Below are 20,833 nucleotides of genomic sequence, written 5' to 3'. Positions count from 1 at the left end.
AGTTAGAATGTAACATCTAAGGTGGTTGTGTGTTTATACAGTACAGTAAGTTAGAATGTAACATCTAAGGTAGTTGTGGTCTCATACAGTACAGTAAGTTAGAATGTAACATCTAAGGTAGTTGTGTGTTTATACAGTATGTTAGAATGTTAACATCTAAGATAGTTGAGTTTTCATACAATACATTATGTTAGAATTTAACATCTAAGGTAGTATTGTCACATTACCAACATTTTGACTTTGATACCGATACCGGTTTTAAAACCATACCACAGCAAAAAAAAATTAAGTAATGGTATATAATATTAGATGACACAATATGGACAATTCTTTATACAATTCTTTATTAATAATATAATATTAGATGAACATAGAAATATTTTTTAAATAAAGTTATTACTAAAATAACTGAAAATATGACACTGTTGAACCTTTAATAATAAAAAATAATACAAATGATTCTGTTACAGCTGCTGAGCTATATTATAGTTAATCTCCATGCGTTATTATGTGTTATCTCTCCACTCCACGCTATGTTAGTGCTTGTGCCAGCACAGGAGATAAGAATATATAAAGAAAAGTTGACATACAATATCTTCCTTTTGAATAAAATAGGCTCCAGATCAGAACCAAGCTAATTAGCCTAGTCCATGTCAAAAAGAGTAGCCTATAGCACATTTACACACACAACACTCACACATGCACAAGAGGGAGAATGAGTTTATGATTTTTGAATATTTCGACTAATGAAATGAAATATTTATCATCATCAGCTATCCAGTTCGTTAAAGTCAGAGAGAGAGAGAGAGAGAGAGAGAGAGAGAGAGAGAGAGAGAGTGGGAGAGGGGGAGAGGGGGGGCGGTTGGGCTCAGCTCCTCCCATCCTCACTATTGGAAAATGAAACTAAGGGCGGAGACTCCACTGTAAGTGGCTCCTGGATTTATTTAACTGTTTTGGAACCAGCTTGGTTGACATTAGCAGCTAACGTTAGTTTAGGTCATCGAACTGTCAGCTTGATATGATCTTCACTATAGTCGTCGCGCTCCTAAATATTTTTTTTTGCAAATGCAAGTGAAATGCTTGCACTGTCGAGTCCTGGCTTTAGGCAGAATCACAAACAGACAATGTGGAAAACTTCTTGTGTTGTGTTTTCATGTTAGAAATGTACCATCATCTAAGGGGGTTGTGTTTTCATACAGTACATTATGTTAGAATAAAATGTATTTAAGGTGGATAATATACAGAGTATGAAAGAATGAAGTCAATGAATACATGATAACCCTGGCATGATGTTGATCTATGTAGACATTTCACAAATCTAAATTGGCTTATGCTGGTCTATTCCGCCAATAATGCAAACATTTCTAATACCGGGCATCTGGGTTGTGTAGAGTTTAGAGCATTAGCGACTCTTACTGGGCAGTCAGGGTGCCTTCAGGAGGGAGGGGGTCTGGTCAGTGACCGTCAGTCAGGCTGCCTTCAGGAGGGAGGGGGTCTGGTCAGTGACCGTCAGTCAGGCTGCCTTCAGGAGGGAGGGGGTCTGGTCAGTGACCGTCAGTCAGGCTGCCTTTAGGAGGGAGGGGGTCTGGTCAGTGACCGTCAGTCAGGCTGCCTTTAGGAGGGAGGGGGTCTGGTCAGTCAGGCTGCCTTCAGGAGGGAGGGGTCTGGTCAGTCAGGCTGCCTTCAGGAGGGAGGGGGTCTGGTCAGTCAGGCTGCCTTCAGGAGGGAGGGGGTCTGGTCAGTCAGGCTGCCTTCAGGAGGGAGGGGGTCTGGTCAGTCAGGGTGCCTTCAGGAGGGAGGGGGTCTGGTCAGTCAGGCTGCCTTCAGGAGGGAGGGGGTCTGGTCAGTCAGGGTGCCTTCAGGAGGGAGGGGTCTGGTCAGTCAGGCTGCCTTCAGGAGGGAGGGGTCTGGTCAGTCAGGCTGCCTTCAGGAGGGAGGGGGTCTGGTCAGTCAGGCTGCCTTCAGGAGGGAGGGGTCTGGTCAGTCAGGCTGCCTTCAGGAGGGAGGGGGTCTGGGGGAACCTCTGCACATGTTACGCTCTCTCTCCCAGAGAAATTCCTCGCTGTCAGGTGAAAAGAAGCAGCTGGCAGCTCCAGGTATCAGAGGAAAACTATGGTTGTCTACACATGCCGACAGAGGGTAGCGCACAACCAGGAGTGAATCTGATCGATTATGAAGATAGCTCCATGTGTGAATGAATGAAAACTTTATTTAACAGATTGCAAAATGGGTACAATACAGTACGGCTCAATACACACAATTGTTAAGGGGATGCAGACCAGAGAAAGACGTTTGTCTTGTTTACATCAGGGTCCCCCATGTTCAATTCATAGTGTAACCTTGAACCTTGAACCTCATTAACCTTTCATTAGAGCCCAATACTTTGACTGTACGTTGAAGCGTTCAAGAGTTATAGCGTTTGGAGATGTAGGGTCTCCAAATGGCCATTTTGGATAAACGGCAAACGCTTATACATACCATTAGAAAAACATGTGTAAAACACTCATTTTCTGTGGTATTGTTCTCAACTTTGGACTATACTAACTAGATAAGGCTTCAGGCTATGGCCTCATTGTGTTTCCCAGCTCATACGTCTTACAAAACAACCTGTAAGAGGCATCTGTTTGCAAAATAATTCAGACGGAAGTAAAATATTATATTTATTTCAGTGTGTTCAAACCTCTGTAACTCAGTAACTCTGTATTACAGTAGCACTCAGAGTGATTCTTCCTGTTGTGGAAGAACATTCAGAATGTTTCCTTTCAAAACAGGCCAGACCCATGCATGTGCTATAAATAAATGGTTCAAGAATAGTTCTCAAATTACTTTGGGTATGCAATCGACAGGCTTTGTGTTAAGAGGTTAAAAACAGCTGTCACTGCAGTTAGATCTTGTGGACCAATTAGTTAGTTCTTGTAGTTCAGTTAGTTCTTGGGGACCAACTATGCTGAATACTTTTAACAAGTAATTGAAAGAACAATTAATGCAATAGAGGCCTTGGCTTGCACAGAATGTTTGTGTAGTTATCTGTCTTCCAACATGGCTTCCTGTGACATAGCAGCCATTGTTTTGTACATGGCAATGGAAGAGACAGTGGTTGCTATGTGTTAATTTATAATAAATATATCAATAAAAATGTAATGAATCTATGTCTCATTATTGGATCGTGTAGACATTTTGTATATAAATGCTGCTCCTTCCACTCTTAAACCCCTGGACATGGACACGGTCTACCATTCTGCCCTCTGATCTATTACTGGTGATAAGATATTCCTTTATTTGTCCCCTTGGGGAAATTCAGGCATCATAGCAGCATGGGGGAGGGGGGAGGGGAGGTACAGGTAGTAGAAGAAACTACAGTAGCTAACTATGACACTGTGAAAGGGTTAACCTTTTGTCGTGTGGCAGTAACCTGTATTGTCTCAGTAAAAGGGTTAACCCGTTGGCAGTGTGGTAGTGAAAGGGTTAAACTAACTACTAAGTATAAGGTAATTATTGGAAAGCTACCACCTGATATAGATTGGAATTCTGTACTGTGTCTTACAACACGTTCAAACGACTGGCTTAGGGCTCATTCAGGTTGGTGCACTGGTGTGGATGGGCCATTTGTGTGACATCATGCTGTGAGCTTTATCACCCCCATCCCTTTCCCCCCACATGTTTCCCCCCTGCATTGTCTGATTAGATGTGAATGAGATGTTTGAAGTCCCTCGTGTAACTCTCTGCACTTGGAAAGTCAACCTTTTGCTTTGGTGCTCCAACTTCCTGGAATGATCTTCAGCATCTTCAGCATTCTTTTGACCTTTTGTATTCATCTGTTTTATTTACTTAACTTTATGTAAACTCGACACAATTGAAAATGAGGGTAACCTCAATTAAATTATGTTTACAGGCAGCCATGTTGGAAGAAAGAGAACTACACAAACATGTGCAAGACCTCTATTCGTATTTGATCCCAGAATCAAGCCTGTTGGCTAAAGTTAATGGATCAATGGATGAATGAATGAATAGATCAATACATAGATAAATGAATACATAACTAGATGGATCAATGAATGGATAAATTATTGGATAAATGGATGATAAATGGATGGATGAAGTAGATGTGATGAAGTATAAAGGTTTAGTTTGTATCGTTTGATAAATTGCTGTATTAAATAATGACAGTAGCAGCTGCTGTCTTTGAAGTTATTTTGGTTGTTGTTGTTGTTTTTTGACCATATGTTTTTGTTATTGTTTGTTTGTGTCTCCAGGGTGCCGATCAACATGTCTACACAGGCGCCAACGTTTACACAGCCGTTACAAAGCGTTGTGGCACTAGAGGGTAGTGCCGCAACGTTTGAGGCTCAAGTTAGTGGTAAGGAAACACTTTTCTTTATACTAGTACCAGGGTGGGGTGGCTCCTAGATAACTGGTCTGGGGTCAGTCATCATTACTGTTAAAGTTTCATTATGTACTGTTTTATAAAGCATCCTGGACCAGGGTGGGTTGGCTCCTAGATAACTGGTCTGGGGTCAGTCCGCATTAATGTTAAGGATTAGAAAGAGGACCAGGAAACTGATCCTAGTCAGCAGCACTAAAGGGCCGCTTTTCTCACTAGCCATCCGGGATTGATTCTGAGCACGATCGCCCAAAAATACTGCGGTTAGACTTTCGTTTCGTTTTCAGATGAGTTTCGCCGCAACGTAGCGGGAGGCGAGTCACACTTTCGTTTTGTCACCTGAGCACAGTGATGTAGTACACTGTCAAAGCAGTAGGTGGCAATAGGTGGCGAACATGAAGGCAATTTTCAACCAATCAGAACTTGAATGTGCCAATACACTTCCTGCAAAGAAAATGTCAACAAGGCGGGCGCCGCCATCTTTGCCTATTTACCCAATGCAGCACTTCTTTTTCAGAAAAGTGTAATAAAAGTGCAATAAACAAAACGGATACATTCACTGTGTGTTCTGCCTCTCATTTGTTGATGAAACAAAACTAACATCAACACAAGTGACCACCAAGAGCGAATAGTTTAGTCTCAAAAAAGATCGGTGACGTTTTATGCTACATTGTTAGCTGCATGCTAAAGTGAAAGGAATATGCCATTATAACAGTATAGCATTGTGGCTAGACGCTAACGTTAGCTCACGCTAGTTAGCCAGCACCAAACTGATGATATCGGGAGCTATCAGTAGTTAGATAACATTAGAGACAACGCTGTGTGTATTAAACAAAGGTGAATAGATGACTGGGCCATTTTGTTTAATGCTTGTTAAGATTGAAAGAGGAGCTCTGAGCTAACAGGGTCTGATAGCTAACGTTAGCCAGCTGCTCATGCAATCGGTAATGCTAGCAGAATGAATGGATGTAAACTTTATTTAACATATTGCATAATGGGTACAATACAATACGGCTCAATACAAACAATTGTTAAGGGAATGCAGACTGTTGTAGCTTGGACTGGGGTCCTTATAACAATAACTTGACAACACATGGTAGCTACAGCTATTTGGGACAGCTCTGCGGTCACCGGAAGGGCACGCAGATGGTATCTACTGCGCATGGGCGTTTTCGCAACAACGGCTCCGTGCAGATTACACGACATGTTGTCGCGAGTTTTGGCGATACTCCAAAACGGAAAACACAATTTAGCGTTTTCAGTAGGACCACAACGTATCCGCCAAAAATGGCATTTCTATGTAAAAGGGACAGCAAACGTATTCAAAAACGTATAAAAACGAGCACAAAAACACCGTGTGAGTGTGATGAGAACGCTCCGCTCCGTCACCGGGGGCGCTGATTCGCTCCATGCCTGGACCAGTTGAAAAGGTGGTTTTGGGTGCGAATCAGCGTCGCCAACCACAGAACGATCGCAGATGTGCAAACAAACTGTACCAAAAACACGGAAGAGGCTTGCTGTAACAAGTGGTTCTGTTGGTGCTAACCTGCTTGCCCAGAATAGAGTTGTATTCATACTTCAATTTTAAAATATCATTTAGGTCCGTTTGGGATTGTAGCCTGTAAACCTGCTCCCAACAAGGGAAGCTGTGTTGCCAAGCGCTTATGTCTCTCTCTCTCTCCTATCTCTCTCTCTCTCTCTCTCTCTCTCTCTCTCTCTCTCTCTCTCTCCTCTCTCTCTCTCTCTCTCTCTCTCTCTCTCTCTCTCTCGCTCTCTCTCTCTCTCTCTCTCTCTCTCTCTCTCTCTCTCTCTCTCTCTCTCTCTCTCTCTCTCTCTCTCTCGAGTCGACAGCAGCCTGCGCCCAGTTAAGGTGGTATTGAGAGAGCACATTATATCTTATCATACGATATAATGTGCCCTCTCAATACCACCTTAAGGCTCTCTTCACTTCTCACACGCTTCTCCGTCTCTGTGTGTGTGCGTGTGCGTGTTGGACAAGTGTGTCTCTGAGGGAGAGACGATAGAGAAGGGCTGCCGGTAAAGCACGTCATTCTATCTCATTTGACCCGAAATGTTTTATCCGAGAGGAAGAAGGGTTGAAACGCCAGCTATAGCAAACCAACTAGGTGCATACGCTACCTGCTGTATTGGAGTGTTGCTTGGGAACGAAACAAGATTGTAGTGTGAAAGCAGGCCAGAGGGGGAAGTGGGAGGGGGGGCTATCGCTCTCGAGGACGGAGCGAGGACGGAGCGGACCAACATTAAATACATTAAATACATTAAAATACATAAAGGCATCGATTCCAATGTTTCCACAAATCAGAGGAGTACCTTGTATCACTTTTTTTACATCACTAATGGCACCTATTATCTTGTTTTTTTTACTCTAATAAACGACACATACATTTAAACATCAAGTTCCTCAGCAGAGCATGGTAGTTGTCTCCATTCGACTATGAATAGGCTGAAATGAGGCAAATTAAATTTGAATATTAATTATAAAATGTACCTAATTATTACCACAATAAAGCGGCGTAAAATGCTTAAATGGGCACTTCACCAAAAAACAAGGTTGACACATAATAATACCTAAAAAAGGTGCATTTTCCTGAGGTCACCTGCTTAATTAGTAATTTTGTTTATCTATTCAGTTTTTCCATACCAGCTCAATAGTCAATATGCTGTAGTAAATGCACTTCTGTACATTCCCTTTTGCCTCAATGAATACAATGAGGGCTGTTTAAAAGGTGGGTAAGGAGGCATCATTTATAGATAATTGGCTTATTATAGATTTATTTTGTATAGATTTAAATTACATATATTAGGATTTAATTAATAATTCACCCACAAGAGTTTGTAAGATTAGCAATTGTAGGCTAAACTGGGCCTGGACTATTGGAGAACAAAGAACAACACCTCACTTTCACGCAAAACTATTATTTCCACAGAGTATGTGAATTTGCAAGCTAATAATATCTATTAAGTTTCAATGAGTTATTCACCCACACTAGTTTTTAAGATGAGCAAGTTTAGGTTAAATTGGTTCTAGACTTGGGAGAACTAAGTGGAACGCACGTACACATGCTTTTAAAATTAAATAAAAACCCAAGGTTCAACTGAAGGCTAAATACTGGGTCCTCCTCCAATAGTCCACGAAAGCAGATTCCTCTGGCCCTCTGTGTAGGACTATATGGTGGACGTATTGGATAATCCTTTTACCACAATTCTGCATCTTCCAAGTTTGGATATGACCTGTACCTGTTGCTGGTGTGACTATGAGAGGAAATATTACGCTGTGGCTTGACGTTATGCACTGAAATAACAAATGTGACTGTATTGGGCTGCATATAGTTTGCTATAAATAACAACATTAAGGATTTGATTACCGATTTTGCCCTGTCAGAATCCAAATGCAGAGGTTGTTTTGAGTTAATCCGTTGAGGAGAATAAGTTGTTTTTGCATTCCTGGATCTGTCCTTCTCCGGACCGGAGCCCTGTGAACTGACCCATAGCGTTAAATCTATTGACGCTTGCAGTGTGCAATTTTCTCACTCACAGTCTCTGTTTAATCCTTCTCCATCGTAGACAGAACTATCTGTAATGCGCCAAATAGACTTAAATGATCCTGGAGAATATTATGTGATACAGCGCATCTTGTCCACTTAATGTTACCAGTCGCCTAATAGCAATTTTTTTTTACAAACTGACGGCTGCATCACCACCTCACCTGGACAAACTAAAAGGTCCCGCTCGGTTTTGGATTTAAATGCAACAGGGCATGAATTACTAATGTTAACTGAACTTAGTATTCCTTATTCTTAGTGTTGCATGTCAGTAAATGGAAATATTCAAAGGCCAGTTACAAAAGCACTCCATACACACCCCAGGAGTGATGCGTTAGTCCACAGCAAAGGTTTCCACAGTACCAAATTACACCAACCGTTCCATCCCTACAGGAAGTAAAAAGGCCATCTTACATTTACATAATTGTTAACAGCTGTTGTTGTTATATTTAGAGGACCACCAAAACAATGTGGTGTTTACCATAGTACCATCAAACTGTCCACCTAGATGTGATAAGATCAAAGATTACTCAGGATCAGGGGCGCCAGGGTGGCGCACCACGTAGCTGCGCTGCAGTGCAACGTGGACGTCCCGGGTTCGACTCCCCGGACCCGGAGACCTTTGCCGCATGTCTTTCCCCCAAGTCTTCTCCCAACCTCCCTCTCTGTCGGGCCTGTCTGAAATAAAGCACTAAAATGTCAAAAAAACAAATCTTAAAAGATTACTCAGGATCCAACTCAAACTGTAATACCACTAAAGATATTGTCAGAAACACACGTTCAACTTTAGGTAGAAAAAGAAAGTTGACAAGCTGATATCTAGTTTTATTATAGATCAGCTTCCTTCAGCTGGTCAGCAGCTTGATGTATTTGGTCCATAAATTAGTGACCACTGTGGGCGGCTACGTGGCGTAGTGGGCAAGGCGCTCGCCACGAAATCTGGAGACGCTGGGCTTGCCTGTTCGAGCCCAGCGCTCCACATTTGCTTTCAGTTTAGCTGGTCGTCCGTACTAATACACATTGGCCGTATTAGGGGGTGGGAAACTGATGGGTGGGGATCGGGCGTTGTGGACAGCGACTCCTACAGGTCGGTTGGTGCGCCTGCGCAGTAGAATCAGGAAGTGTCGGGGGCAGCGTGAGCCTCCCACGCGTTACTCCTCGCCACTGAGAGATTGAGCTGCGCAGGTGAAAAGATGCGACTGCTGTTACCTCAAGTACCGGAGGGGACTTGTGCTATGTATGACTTAGTCCACATTGCAGCCGGCTTGTGGGAGGCAAGAAACAGCGTTCGTGACAGGGGAGGGTTGAATTGGATGATACGAAATTGGGATGGGAGAAAATATAGAAAATGGGAGAAAAAGTGGATAAAAAAAAAAAATTAGTGACCACTGTAATAACATGGACAGATGACTAAACAGAGCGATGGATGTATTTAATTCAGGGTTAGCACAAGGTCCTTGCAGTGCTTAAAGTGCTAGATAAAAAAAAAGTCAAGGCCTAGAATTCCTTGAAAACAGCCAATTTTTTAACAAGGTGCTTAAAAAGTAATTGGAATTCAAATCAACCATTCACATTGAAAGTTTTGTTCATCCATGATACAATTGTTCTGAATCAAGAAATTGCATTTTCTTTATCTAAAGTGTAACTAATAGTCAGAAATTGGTTTTAAGCCATAAATATTGGATCCGATTTTTTCCAGAAAAAAAGAAACCGCATTTAAAAGTTAATTGGATCCTTTTAAATGCCCTTTTAAAATGAAAAAGAGTGCTTGGAAAAATACTTAAGTTCATTTTGCAATGTCTCTGGGAACACTGTTAATTTATGATAAACTGCACACAATAACTTAGTTTATTATAACCTCAGCCTTTACTCATGTGCGTTCAGGAGACCTGAGGTGGGATTAATCTGGTCATTTAGACAGATATGTCAAACTGAATAATTGTATTTTATACTGAGTTAGAAAGGAGTAAATGAGGGAAGCTATGTCCAGTACAAATATACAATATGATGTACTGTATCTATGCGCTATAAATGTGCAGATGTCTCTTGGTCATATTCCTAATTCTTCCAATTCTTCAGTTTAGCATTGAGTCTTCTTGGTCATATTTGTAAATAGTGGCTCCCATCTCTGTACTGTGCTAACTAGAATGTTGTGTTCTGTCCAAAAGGTTCTCCAGTTCCTGAGGTGAGCTGGTTCCGTGATGGCCAGGTTCTTTCTACTGCCGCTCTGCCCGGCGCTCAGATCTCGTTCAGCGACGGCCGCGCTGTTCTGATGATCCCTGCCGTGGCAGCCGCACACAGTGGAAGATATTCCGTGAGAGCCACCAATGGTGCTGGACAAGCCACTAGCACTGCTGAACTCCTCGTTACAGGTGATGACTTGAATATTGATAGAGTGCATGCTGTTATGGTTGGTTTAATGCTTTTTGTTTTCTATCATGAAAACCTTAACTTGTGTGTCTACAGTGGAGACTGTCAACATAACAGAACTGTCTTGTTTGTCTACAAAGGAGACTGTCAACCTAACAGAGCTGTCTTGTTTGTCTACAAAGGATACTGTAACTGAGGGGTACAATTCCCTGACTGTATTAATCAAGTATTGGTATCATTAAACCACTACCGTCTTATGTACATTACTGGCCATACTGTACACAAGTATATCAGATGAGAACTCCTCCACAATGAAACGGTTTCCACACAAGTACTCGTTTAGAATATTTATTACAGCAAAGGATATTATAACAATACTTTAATTGCGCTTATAAGGCAAATAGAATGTGCATAGGCAAATCAATAATGAATGTTAGGAATTATCTATGGTACTCAGGGGAGATACTGGAGATACTGAAAGGGGGGGTACTACCGGTTGTAAGCCAGCAGGGGGGGGCAATTCTCTATACAAAGTCAATGGGTCCACGGAGGCGATCTTACTCCCTGGAGCAGCGGATGAAAACGGCAGCTGTGATCCCAGGGTGCGCGCCGCACAGGTGAAGCCGTGGAGTCTCTGCTCCAACAGAGACCGGCTCGAGTGATGTCCTCACGGGCATGTGTAGATCCCACAGCAGTGGGTGTAGACGGTTCTCTGCTCCAGCAGCCACAGTCAAAGCAATGAAGAATAATAATCCTGCCGGAAAGGCTCTGCAATCACCGGTGTAAATCCTCCGTGGTGCGCGGTAGTTCACAGTTGAACCTGACGTTACTACTATCCTATTTGCACGCGGCTATAAGTGCTCTATGTAGACGCACAATTACTCACTTCACGTGGTCTTTGACTCGTAATGAAGGCTTACTAGTAAATAGCGAACGATACGTTGAACAAACGTAGTAGGATAACACGACTCTATTTGGGGCAATACGAGCCCTACTCTACCGCACGTTGCATAGTGGGGAGACGTCACTTGGGTAACCGAACTGAACTGAACTCGAACTGGAAAGGAACTGAAGAGGGAAGTTCTGTATTCGCCGCGCCATATTTATATGTACGGGGGATAAACGAGTGCCAGCCTGCTCACTGTCTCGTAGCCCTGGGCAGAAGCGGGCATGTTGAGACATATCATGGCGGTAGCTTTCAAGTCGGCTCTAGGGGTAAGTCACTGGCGCCTGGTGGGCGCTGCCCAATAGGAGAATGAAATATTATGGGCTATAGGCTAAAGGTTAAAGGGACATTCCGTGTATATGTACAAAGAATATACAAGGGATATCAAACGATATACAAATACTATGCAATATATATCAATCAATAAATACATATATTCGGTTTAATCTGACCCTTTGTAACAGATACTGTCAACCTAACAGAGCTGTCTTGTTTGTCTACAAAGGAGACTGTTAACCTAACAGAACTGTCTTGTTTGTCTACAAAGGAGACTGTCAACCTAACAGAACTGTCTTGTTCGTCTAAAGTGGAGACTGTCAACCTAACAGAACTGTCTTGTTTGTCTACAGCCGAGACTGCGCCACCCAACTTTGTTCAGAGACTTCAAAGCTCATCAGTGAGACAAGGAAGCCAAGTGAGACTAGATGTCCGTGTGACCGGAATCCCTACACCTGTGGTGAAGTTCTACAGGGAGGGAGCTGAGATACAGAGCTCCCCCGACTTTCAGATCGTTCAAGAAGGAGACCTTTACAGTTTAATGATCGCTGAAGCGTTCCCAGAGGACTCTGGAACATATTCTGTAAATGCTACAAACAGCAGCGGACGGGCCACCTCTACCTGTGAACTACTGGTTCAAGGTAAGGCTGATGCCTTGTGTGTGTGTGTGTGTGTGTGTGTGTGTGTGTGTGTGTGTGTGTGTGTGTGTGTGTGTGTGTGTGTGTGTGTGTGTGTGTGTGTGTGTGTGTGTGTGTGTGTGTGTGTGTGTGTGTGTGTGTGTGTGTGTGTGTTTAGATCATGTGACACTAAAACTCTATACATACATATATAAAGATAGTTGATAGATAGATATATTAAGATAGCTTTAATCTCTTTGTTGTGTAGATAGGAACTAACCCTCTAGCTTTAATCTATTTGTTGTGTATGAACTAACCCTCTAGTTTTAATCACTTTGTTGTGTATGAACTAACCCTCTAGTTTGAATCACTTTGTTGTGTAGATAGGAACTAACCCTCTAGCTTTCTCTGTTGTGTTTCTGCAGGTGAGGAAGCAGTACCTGCTAAGAAAACAAAGACTATTGTATCGAGCTCCCAGATGACCTCTTCTCACGCCTCGATGTCGATGGAGAAGGTAAGGCTGCTTTGCTCTTCTTCACACTTCTTCATCAAAACAACTTGGATAATATATAGTAGGGTTGCTGTGGTGATGTGAAATTTCCCATGATTAATAAACTCATGACAACACCGGTGTTCCCGGTGACACCAGCTATTTTACAAAATAACGCTCAATATCTGTAGAGCGCTTACTTTTATCTTTAACATTATGCGGCTACATTAATCCAGTGTGTCTGTCTATATGTCTGTTTTCAATCATTTTTCAATGACGAGTATCCATTTGTTGGACAGACAGATTTGGCCTTAGGTTCTAATAAAAAAATATACCAACAAATAGTAATACCTTCCATACATTTTCTATAATGTAGATGAGAACTATTTTATTGCACTGCACTATTGCATCATTTACTCTGTGTATTCTATTTGACTAACTATTTGTATTGCACTGCACTATTGCACTATTGTAGTCTATTCTATTTTACTCTTTTATTACTGTCTATATATAAAAATTGCCATAAAATCAAACCGTAAACAAAGAGGCCTATGTTAGATCCTAATATGAAAAACGATGTGATTTAATGCTCTATGGTCTATGCCTTACCCTGATCTTATCTATTTTATGCCCGTGTTATACTTATTGTATGTCTGCACTTTATGCATTGCTCTTGATCTGCAATTTTTATTTATTTATTTTTTTACTGCTGTGAAGCACTTTGAGCTGCAATTCTTGTATGAAAGGTGCTATACAAATAAAGTGCATTATTATTATTATTTTTATTATTATTATTTTTATTATTATTATTATTATTATTATTATTATTATTATTATTATTATTATTATTATTATTATTATTATTATTATTATTATTATTATTATTATTATTATTATTATTATTATTATTATTATTATTATTATTATTATTTTATACCACTATGTTGACCAGCTCTAGTTGTAGCTCTCATACTCCATGTGTTATTTTCCTCAGAGGGTTGAAGCTAGCTACCAGGCTACTACCATGATGGAGATGCATGTAGAAGGCAGTGTCATGCACCAGCAGTTGGCACACAAGACTCCCCCTCGCGTTCCTCCTAAGCCCACCTCCAGGTCCCCACCATCGCTGGTGGCCCGGGTGGCAGGAGGACGTCACCAGTCCCCTTCACCTGTCAGACATGTGAAGGGTCCCACCCCCCCTATTCCCACACCTAGGTAAGGATAACATAACACCTGAGTCTAGTTACACCTGTCAGGTAAGGATAACATAATAACACAGAGTCTAGCTACAATGTAGTCAGGTAAGGATAAAATAATAACACCTGAGTCTAGTTACACCTGTCAGGTAAGGATAAAATAATAACACCTGAGTCTAGTTACACCTGTCAGGTAAGGATACAATAATAACACAGAGTCTAGTTACACCTGTCAGGTAAGGATAAAATAATAACACAGAGTCTAGTTACACCTGTCAGGTAAGGATAAAATAATAACACCTGAGTCTAGTTACACCTGTCAGGTAAGGATAAAATAATAACACCTGAGTCTAGTTACACCTGTCAGGTAAGGATAAAATAATAACACCTGAGTCTAGTTACACCTGTCAGGTAAGGATAAAATAATAACACCTGAGTCTAGTTACACCTGTCAGGTAAGGATAAAATAATAACACAGAGTCTAGTTACACCTGCCAGGTAAGGATAAAATAATAACACCTGAGTCTAGTTACACCTGTCAGGTAAGGATAAAATAATAACACCTGAGTCTAGTTACACCTGTCAGGTAAGGATAAAATAATAACACCTGAGTCTAGTTACACCTGTCAGGTAAGGATAAAATAATAACACCTGAGTCTAGTTACACCTGTCAGGTAAGGATAAAATAATAACACAGAGTCTAGTTACACCTGCCAGGTAAGGATAAAATAATAACACCTGAGTCTAGTTACACCTGTCAGGTAAGGATAAAATAATAACACCTGAGTCTAGTTACACCTGTCAGGTAAGGATAACATAATAACACAGAGTAACATAATAACACAGAGTCTAGTTACACCTGTCAGGTAAGGATAAAATAATAACACCTGAGTCTAGTTACACCTGTCAGGTAAGGATAACATAATAACACAGAGTAACATAATAACACAGAGTCTAGTTACACCTGCCAGGTAAGGATAAAATAATAACACCTGAGTCTAGTTACACCTGTCAGGTAAGGATAACATAATAACACAGAGTAACATAATAACACAGAGTCTAGTTACACCTGTCAGGTAAGGATAAAATAATAACACCTGAGTCTAGTTACACCTGTCAGGTGAGAGTGTGTTGCATTCAGAACACAGATTTATTAACACACTGGGAGGGAATGACATTCTTCCCCATTGGTCTTTGAAAACTGTTTATACTCTTATGAAGTTGGGTGCTGTATTGAACTTTCTGTTGTTCGGATGAACCACCCAGAATAAAGGCTTTTTACTTTATTTTGGAGTGCCTTGGATTCATCTCTTTTCTTAACATGTATTAATAAAGCCTCTGACTGTAGTTTTAATGTGTTGTTCTGTTTCTCCAGACCCGTCTCTCCTATTTCCACCACCAGACTGGGTGTCTCTCCCATCAGACCCGTCAAATCGCCTAATATGTTGAGGAAACAGGTCAGTAAGACTTAACTTAACGGTTCCTCTTAAGCCCTAGCCATATTTTCAGAATATTCGCCTAAAAATACATACCTAAGTAAATGGAAGATTGCTCCACTCCTACAAGGTCCATTTGCATGTTCTTGGTACAGTACCTAGGGACATCTATGGATGTCAGGGTGTGTCTGTTACTAGGCTTGAGTACATTGTAATGAACCAAAGGAGAATATAAATAGTTTTTTTTATGGTGAATAACACCATGCTAACATTGACCAGAAGTGAAAGTGTACAAATGAATAAAGGGCAGATGTTTTTTTGTCGATACAGTACTGAATTTTGCCATCCGGACACATGCAATTTGAAATATGAATATAGAATATAGAATATCAGGCCTATAAATGACCTTATTATGGCCAAGTCACACATCTATGGATCGGGCCAGATCTCCTCTTTACAATGGCAGAGTTCGATCTGGATTTAGTACCACCAGGCGCCCCTGCAAAAAGCGGGGGCGCCCCTGCAAAAAGCGTGAATGAAATCTACTGTAAGTACAGTTACTTGTAATGTAAATGGCTCCGCAGTTTTTCATCTGATTGAACTTCGTTTTTTCCTAGACGTTCACAGAAAGGTAAAGAAACTAACTACGTTCTATTTTAGGGCAATAACGTTCAGGTTTGTTGTTTGTGAGATATGATCCCGAAAATAACGTAAACAATTTTAAATCATGCTGGAAGTCAGATGATTGACAGGGGCTGGTGTGAGCTGGGAAGTGTAGTTTTATGAAATTCGAAAGCCAATCGAAAGCCCTGGGTCTCCTCGTTCATAGGACTACACACCACACTTATGACAGCTTGCTTTACTTCCATCTAATTCATCCGGTTTCCGTCGGGATGTGCTATTAGATATTTATAAACTCATAAATTCGCTAATAACACTTAAAATCATTGGTAAACAAACGTAGTGCTGAAAATATACACTTAGATCCACAAAGAATGGATTGCACGGAGCAAGTTGCACCCTTACTTACAATTCATTATGAATTGAAAATGGGGGACCCTGATGTAAACAAGACGAAAGTCTTTCTCTGGTCTGCATCCCCTTAACAATTGTGTGTATTGAGCCATACTGTATTGTACCCATTCTGCAATCTGTTAATAAAACGTTCATTCAATCAATCAATCTGCACTGTGATTGATTGAATGAAAATTGTATTAACAGATTGCAGAATGGGTACAATACAGTACGGCTCAATACACACAATTGTTAAGGGGATGCAGACCAGAGAAAGACTTTCGTCTTGTTTACATCAGGGTCCCCCATTTTCAATTCATAATGAATTGTAAGTAAGGGTGCAACTTGCTCCGTGCAATCCATTCTTTGTGGATCTAGCCCTTAGCTACAGAACCATGCCTTCATTTACATTTTAGGCATTTAGCAGATGCTCTTATCCAGAACAACTTACAACAAAAGTTCAACAATAGACTGAGCTCAAATTCTAGTATCACCAAGATGGTAAGTAGTGGCCAATAGGTGTCCTGAGAATGAGAATAATTAGCTACAAATATATAATGAATTATTATTATTATTACAAATAAAAAGTAACCTACAAGAATTAAGTGCAGTTTTTGTTTCTTATAAGAGCTATATGAATAAGAGCTCTTATAAGTTCCCATTATCCCACATTATTATTAAGACACATCTCTTCCATAGTGCTTTTTCCTAGGGTCCTTATGTATTTTACTTGTGTGCTTTCCTTGACCATTCTTTTTTATATATCTGCTTTTAATGTTTTATTATGATGTATATTTTTATTTAGAATGCCATGTTAAAGCACCTGAAGACTACATTGTATTTTAAAGTGTGCTAATAAAATAAAATAATAATAATACAATAGAATTTGACGTCTAATTTGCTCCCTGCTTTCAGTCTCTGATGAGGGATAAATCCTGTTAAGCAATTGGGGGACCCTGCTGCTTTTATCATAAATCGATCAATACAGACCGTATTAATTAATGTTGTGTTTCTTTTTCAAATGTAGCCAAGAGTAAAGACCTTAACCCTATCAAAACAGCAGTCAAAGTGTATATCTTCAGCACTATGTTTGTTTACAGATGTTTTTAAGATTTACCGAAAATAAGAATTTATCGGAAAAATGCGAATTCTATCTCTCTTTTATTGTAAAACCGTGAGGAAATGACTAAATCCAGATTTAACACTGCCATTGGAAAGAGGAGCTTTTTTTCCATAGATGTATGATTTGGCCATAATAAGGTCAAGGTCGAGGGCGGCTAGGTGGCGCAGCGGACTAAGCGCTCGCCACCACCGCAGAGACTCTGGGATCGAATCCAGCTGTCAGTGGTGCCTCCGGCTTGGTCAGTCGTCCCTACGAACACAATTGGCAGTGTTAGCGGGTGGGAAGCCGGTGGGGTATGTATCCTGGTCGTTGTAAACAGCGACTCCTACTGGTCGGTCGGGGCGCCTGTTCAGCAGGGAAAGGATCTGGGGGAGATGGTGTGATCCTCCCACGCGTTACACTCCCCCGGTGAGAGTCCTCGCTGTCAGGTGAAAAGAAGCGGCTGGCTGACTCCACATGTATCGGAGGAAGACATGTGGTAGTCTTCTCCCTCCCCAGCCGACAGTAGGGGGCAAAAGCGTGCAACGACCAGGAAGGGAATTGGCATAATGACTAAATTGGGATGGGAGAAAAATACAGAAAAAAGGGGGAGAAAAAGTAGATAAAAAAATAAGGTCAAGTTCAAGGTAAATTTTTTATGTATAATTCAAATCGATTATAATTTATTACTGTATCTACAAATCTACTGTATCTTCCCTTTATTCATTTGCTTAGACTTTTTGTACACTAGGTCTCAAGAAGGTGCTGAATGAGCTCAGTGAGCGATATCAGAAGAACCTCAATGTTTTCATGGTGTTATTCACTGGCAAAGATGCAAAAAATAATAATCATAATTTATATTCTCCTTTGTTTCATCACAATTTACTCAAGCCTAGTAACAGACACAATATTTCTGACACTGGGAATACATACACCCAGGTCCTAGATATCAAGAACATGCTAATTTACCTTGTAGAAGTGGAGCAATCTTCCATTTACTTGGCCATGTACCTTTTGGCAAAATATCTGAAAATAGGGCTACAGCTTAACAGGTTAAATGGATGTTGAATATTCTTTTCACAGCAGTCATTATTCTTGTACTAGGTCTCACTACTTGGGAATCAGTTGATTTTAATCTGACTCGCCCTCCCCTCTCCAGGTGTCTGCCTCTCCGGAGATCCTGCCACCCTGGAAGCAGGGAGGCTACATGGCAGAGGCCAGTTACACCACCATGACCACGACCCAAGGAGCCAGCCAAGTCCACATGGAGCAGAGCTGGGAAGGATCGTACGGCATGCAACAGCAGAGACAACAGATCACTGCTGTCAGAGAGGTGAGAGACCGCCTGCTGGTACCCCATTTAAAGCAAAGTTCTTGTGCTGTCAGAGAGGTGAGAGACAGCCTGCTCGTACCCCATTTAAAGGAAGGTTCTTGTGCTGTCAGAGAGGTGAGAGACAGTCTGCTGGTACCCCATTAACCTCTTTAGATGCCCCTGTGGATCCGGTGGGATAATTTACATAAAATGTACAAAGGCTAGAGCAAAGGCAGCGGGGGGGGGGGGGGGGGGGGGTTATTCATTCACTGTCGCCCTTCCCAGATTTTCCTGCCGGTTCGGTGATTGAACCGGTGAACTTCTGGTCCGAAGGGTACCACTAGCATCAAGCTTGCTCGTTAGTGTGTCGATACATAACACTTCCCCACACCAAAATTCAGATGTCAAGGTATTCCTTTAACACCAGCCAGATTCTGGTGTGTCCCGGTGTTCTAAATAGAGGTTGGCTGCTGACATAATGATTCAAGATTCAATAATGATTAATTTAATTGTGAGCTTTGTGAGTTACTGTGACTTTTTCTTGTCCTGGCTGACGGTCTGGGACTTTGGGGGTCTAGCGCCAACCTGTGGCTTATGTGGTGTATTAACATGGTTATGGGATTCTAGATGAGCTTTACTTGAATGACTGGCTGGCTGAACATGCGTTTGAACCTCATTCAAAATGAATAGATTAGAAAGAGTGTGATTTGGATATTCAACTGTTTTCTACTTCAAATGTCTTTAATTCTTTTTTCCAAAGTGATAGAATTCTCATTTTAAATCCAAATAATACTTTTAGTTAAAAGATCACAGCAATATTTTCTGATTGACTCGATAGTCGATACTATAACAATGTTAACACTAATCACATAGATTTCAAGGACATCAGCATTCAACATTTAGATTATTACCTGCCTGTTGAATGAACATGGTATATGGAATAATCTGGAATGTGCTAATGTAACAATGTGTGACAGCATCAGGAGCAGCATGCTTCCCAGGATGATAAGAGCATGGCCGTGGCTACAGTGGTGGCAGCTGTTGACCAGGCTCGTAGCCGTGGCCCGACACAGGCTCTGACACAGACAGAGCTCAGCAGAACCTCTACTGCTGCTACTACCGCTGCTACTACCGCTGCTACTACTACTGCTGCTACTACCACTCTGTCACTCTCCACTGGAGAACAGGTAGACTAGAATATAACTACTGGCATCCATTCGCTCCTTCCATCTTCTGTTCCTCCATTTTCACTGTCCTTCAGTCTCCTTCTGCTCACCCTGCCTGATTTACCTTACTTTTATAGACTTCGTGGCTTTTATAGATTTGCCTTTATATACCTTATGGTCTTCATATACTTCATGGCCTGATTTGCCTGGCCTTTATAGGCGTCATGACCTTTATGAACTGGTCTTTAATATACACTAGTCTCTATAGACCTTTTGCCTTTAGACTTGCCTCTATAGATTTTATGGTCATTATAGACTGGTCCATATAGACTTTATGGCCTTTATAGACTTACCTTTATATACCTTAGGCTTAGGGTCTTCATATACTTTATGGCCTGATTTGCCTGGCCTTTATAAACTTGTCTCTTTATCATTTATGGCATCCATGCACCTTCACTGGAAAAAAGGCTTTCATAATATGTGACCTTTAAGAAAGAAAACTCATACTACATATCTATACCATGATGTACAGTGGTGTATGAGCTAATAACAGCTTAAACACTTGTACTGTACTTGTTTCTGTGACATTGGTGCAAAGATACAACAACTTGACTGATATGATAGATACTGTATCTAACTATCACTGATTGGTAGTGGTATGTGCATCTATTTTCCTGATATCTTTCATCAGAGGGTGTGTCATCCCATTTCAACCATCTTTGATGTAATTCCACATTTCTCTACATTATTCTACATGTCGTCATCCATATGCTGGTCATCATCCTCATCCTCATGCAGCCTAGCTGTGTTCCTCTGCTCCTGTCCTCAGAAATACATAATTTTATTTACTTGATGTTGTGACTTATATATATATTCCACATGCTTTGCTTCTGTTGCTGTTTAGCTGCCAGTAGCAGCGTCTCCAGACCTGTCCTCAGGCGTAGAGGTTGTTCACGGACGCACA

At 41.2% G+C, this 20,833-nt stretch overlaps 1 protein-coding gene across 1 annotated transcript in view; it reads left to right on the top strand.

The window, feature by feature from the left end:
* Positions 1-4,266: 4,266 nt before the first annotated feature.
* The window catches only part of LOC311228136 (titin-like), a gene marked incomplete at its 5' end in the record, with an annotated part of 313,904 nt that continues 297,337 nt past the window's right edge, over positions 4,267-20,833 (top strand). The window contains 7 exons of the mRNA XM_084314051.1: positions 4,267-4,357; positions 10,113-10,316; positions 11,890-12,177; positions 12,579-12,667; positions 13,638-13,858; positions 15,215-15,296; positions 18,551-18,724. Coding sequence (XP_084170177.1) covers positions 4,267-4,357; positions 10,113-10,316; positions 11,890-12,177; positions 12,579-12,667; positions 13,638-13,858; positions 15,215-15,296; positions 18,551-18,724 — 1,149 coding nt within the window. The remainder of the gene's footprint in view (positions 4,358-10,112; positions 10,317-11,889; positions 12,178-12,578; positions 12,668-13,637; positions 13,859-15,214; positions 15,297-18,550; positions 18,725-20,833) is intronic.

This window comes from Notolepis coatsorum, assembly GCF_963971535.1.
Source record: "Notolepis coatsorum genome assembly, chromosome: 5".
NCBI classification, from domain to species: Eukaryota; Metazoa; Chordata; class Actinopteri; order Aulopiformes; family Paralepididae; genus Notolepis; species Notolepis coatsorum.
The sequence above is the reverse complement of the archived record's forward strand: the minus strand, read 5'-3'. Positions and strand labels throughout refer to the sequence as shown.